The sequence below is a fragment of the Solenopsis invicta genome, chromosome 6, assembly GCF_016802725.1.
Source record: "Solenopsis invicta isolate M01_SB chromosome 6, UNIL_Sinv_3.0, whole genome shotgun sequence".
In the NCBI taxonomy this organism is placed as follows: Eukaryota; Metazoa; Arthropoda; class Insecta; order Hymenoptera; family Formicidae; genus Solenopsis; species Solenopsis invicta.
The window spans coordinates 4,101,798-4,105,469 of record NC_052669.1 but is presented as its reverse complement, the minus strand read 5'-3'; the positions used below and the strand labels follow the sequence as shown (position 1 = coordinate 4,105,469).

The window sequence follows — 3,672 nt, the reverse complement described above, 5'->3', positions numbered from 1 at the left end:
ACACACACACGTTAGTTATAATTAATAATTTCTCTTTTACGAAAAATTAATAATAATCAGGATTTTTACGATGAGAACAATTTTGTTGAAATATTGAAAACAAATGTAGATGTGCGTATCTTTCTATAACTTAAAAATTTGTTTTATAATTTATTGCATTTTATTTTATAAAACTGATAATTGTTTTGACAGAAAAGAAATATATTTATTTAAACATTTCTTATTACCGTATGTTATTGCGCCAATACAAAGTATAAAATAAAAATATATGATCAAACTTGAAACAAATTTTACAGTCAAATTTTTAGTTTGAATATCTAATACTTCAAAGTTAAGTCTAATAGTTTAAGTCGTTTATTGTTATTGTACATTTTTTTGCATGTTTGATTATATTCTCTAAAATTTATTTAATTTTACTTCTGTACATTTATGTTATGAACGTTTTGTAATACTCTATCAAATTTTAATTGAAATTAATAAAGTGAAACAGTAATTGTGGTTCCCAGAATAAATTAAAATACAAAATCAATTGCCAATGTAAGCTTTCACGATTGTTAGGAGATACGATATTAAGGATAAACAAATCTTCCAAATTAATTTACGTACAGAAATAATAATCAGTTTACAAACGTTTCGATCCTGGGTCTCAATTCTCTTCAGCGTGTAATAATTGTAATTATTAGTTAATGAATCAAATAAGGATTTGAAATAATTACTATCTTTCTTCCTTCAAAATTTACTTGTGTTCAAACTTGGCGATTGAAAATATAAGTAAATAATTTAAACACACACACTGGAAATACTGTTTAAAGTTGTATATTTTAAAATTTGACTTGATATACGTATATCAGTACAGATAAAGATGTATGTTAAGAAATTATTATTGACTATTAATTATTTTATATTATAGTATATCTATATAGTATGGTATTTATTATTAATATTATAAACAATTATTAATATAAGTGTTAGTGCTGTCTACCAAATGTGTTACTATGTTTCTATGATTGTATACATGTTTATGCAATTGTTATATCTTCTGCGCATAAACTACTAACACTTTATATAGATCTAATGTAAGTTCCTCATTATCTATTGATTTATAGTTAATTTTTTTTTTCAAGTATTTATATATTAATACTTTTTTGAACTTTTCTATTACATCATTTGGCATGTCTTCAAGAAATGGCAAAATGGATATTATTGATTCTGTAAAAAAAAAGTATTTAATTTTTTTTATTAAATTATAATTTAAATAGATAAAATAGGACAAAGAAAATTTTTTAATGTTTCTTCCTAGTGATTCTACAAAGTAAATTTACTGTTTGTTATTTTTAAAATCACTTACTCAAAAACAGTTCTGATTTTTTCTCGGAATAACTCGCTTCCCGAAGGCTACAATGGTAAACTGTAAATCCGACGCTTTGAAGTAATTCTTTCAACTCTTTGCGAGCATTATTTGAATTATGATACGGCCCAAAGTTTCTTATCTTATCCTGTATGTAAAGTAATAATTAACAATTTATGATTCAAATGTTATAAAGTAATAATAAAACGTGTAATAAAAATATAATAAAAATAATGAAAAGTAAATCGTATAATACAATAATAATTATAAATGAATAATATATTATGATAATTAATAATATATTTACCGGTATATATTGTTCAAAGCGAACATCTCGCGCTAAAATTCTAAGAACTTCAAACAAATCATGAGAAGCTACTATATATAAAAGCGCAGTTCCATTGGGTCGTAGTATTTGATAAATATTCTTAAAAGCTTGTCTGTTAAAAAAAGTAAATTAATGTAATTAGTTTTTAAACAATATTATATTTATAAAAATATTTTTTGAACAAGACGTTTTTTAATTTAATATAAAACATTTGATAAATTTGTAATGAATAAGTATATAATATGTGCATAAATTTATTTGGAATGTTTGCTTTATTCTAAAGTTAATGCATATACACGCACAATATGTTTAAAAAGTAAAACACAGATTAATTTACACTTGTTTTAAATCATTTACTAATAAAGGTTGGAGTATATTTTAAAGTATATTTATTACCCAGCTTACCTAATGTCATAGCAATAGTGCAAAGCGTGAAACGAAAATACATGCTCAAATTCAGTAATATATTTTTCAGGTAAATTTTTAGTTTCAATATCCAGTACTTCGAAATGGACACGTTTTTCATCATTCGACGATACATTTGCATATTTAATCATTTTCTCCGAAATATCCGTACCTTCACAAAATGTAATATTTGAATAGAGAGAGATGAACAATGAAATAGCGAAAAAAAAGGAAAGCTGTGTACAGTTAAAACATGTTTTTTTAATTTAAAAGAGATCAAAATAATTTACATAATTATCTCCTAATGTTCAATATTTGGTTATATATCTCTCTTTTGTTGCTTTGCGTATAACGAACTTGTCTTTTATTTGTTATTATGCAATCATTAAATTAAATAATTATTTAACGTTGGTTTTTTGTTATTTTTAAAATGTATGTTTTTACCAATTATTCGTGCATCTGAGCCAAGAGCCGGTAACAATAAGTTCTTTGTTATATCTCCAGGACCGCAACCAACGTCCATACACTTTCCACGCATATTTGTTAGATTCTCGGCAAATTCTTCGAGTATATACTTTACGTTATATTTCATTAGGTTGTCATTTGCACTGTAAACTTCTGGACTAGTCATGATTTCCCGGACTTTTGCACTGTGGTTTTGAAAATTTTGTGCTGCGGTATTATCTTAACAGCGTCTTATATACTTTACGATAAGGTGCAAGAAACTTATTAATATTTATTATTTAAATTGTTCTGTGGTTTTTCACATATACTTCAAACCACATAAAATTATTCATTAACATATTAGGAAAACAATTTTAGTGCCGTCAATAAAACTATTTAGTTTTGTTGTTAGTTAGCACAAAATGCAATTGTTGAGTAAAAAGATAAACAACCAAATAACAAGCAAAAAAGATGTTTTATGTAAATTATTTTTATCTTCTTTTAATTAAACAAACATGTTTTGGCTGTATTTAGTCCTCCTCAGTATTATGTACAGATTTAAGCTGTATGTATATATATATATATATATATATATATATATATATATATATATATATATGCATATGTAACAGTCAAAAACAGTCACAAGAATAATAAGCTTTAACGATTAAAAATTAAAACGTTATTTATATTCGATGAATTTCTATACAATCTGTTGCAACCGTATATGAAGCCTAAACAATTATTTGACAGTTTTTCTACATCATCAATGTGTATCATCATTTTTTTATCGTTATAATGGAATTGATTCACGGGACTTTTACATGCACACAGATCCACAGAATAATTTCATTAAAAAGTGCATTTTCACAATCAGATTCAAAACTCCAAAAGAAGGAAAATAACGTTTTCAATTGGTCAATGCAAGAAATTTGATCTCTTATTTACTCTTGTTTTTAATATATAAATTATTTTGTGCATTTGACGGTTAAGAATATGAGTCAAGAATTTAAACACACACACTGTAACTATTGTTCAAAGTTGTATATTTTTAAATTTGACTTGATACACGTATATCAGTACAGATAAAGATGGATGTTAAGAAATTATTATTATCTATTAATTAAATGTTTTATATTATAGTATA

At 24.5% G+C, this 3,672-nt stretch overlaps 1 protein-coding gene across 1 annotated transcript; it reads right to left on the bottom strand.

Annotated features, from left to right (window-relative positions):
• Positions 1 to 803: 803 nt before the first annotated feature.
• LOC105193367 (juvenile hormone acid O-methyltransferase) lies at positions 804 to 2,985 on the bottom strand. Its single transcript, XM_026130565.2, has 5 exons — positions 2,526 to 2,985; positions 2,082 to 2,253; positions 1,656 to 1,788; positions 1,349 to 1,496; positions 804 to 1,209 (listed from the first exon to the last, which is right to left on the bottom strand). The coding sequence occupies exons 1-5, from the start codon at positions 2,710 to 2,712 to the stop codon at positions 1,031 to 1,033; spliced, it is 819 nt and encodes a 272-aa protein (XP_025986350.2). The 5' UTR covers positions 2,713 to 2,985; the 3' UTR covers positions 804 to 1,030.
• Positions 2,986 to 3,672: the final 687 nt, after the last annotated feature.

Bases quoted from the DNA above. Each gene is read 5' to 3' on its own strand.
- LOC105193367 (XM_026130565.2), bottom strand. From the start codon at position 2,712: ATGACTAGTCCAGAAGTTTACAGTGCAAATGACAACCTAATGAAATAT. The intron at 1,789-2,081 runs GTAAGCTGGGTA...TTTTTTTAACAG, and splicing joins CACTATTGCTATGACATTAG to ACAAGCTTTTAAGAATATTT. The intron at 1,497-1,655 runs GTAAATATATTA...CTTTACATACAG, and splicing joins GCTTTGAACAATATATACCG to GATAAGATAAGAAACTTTGG.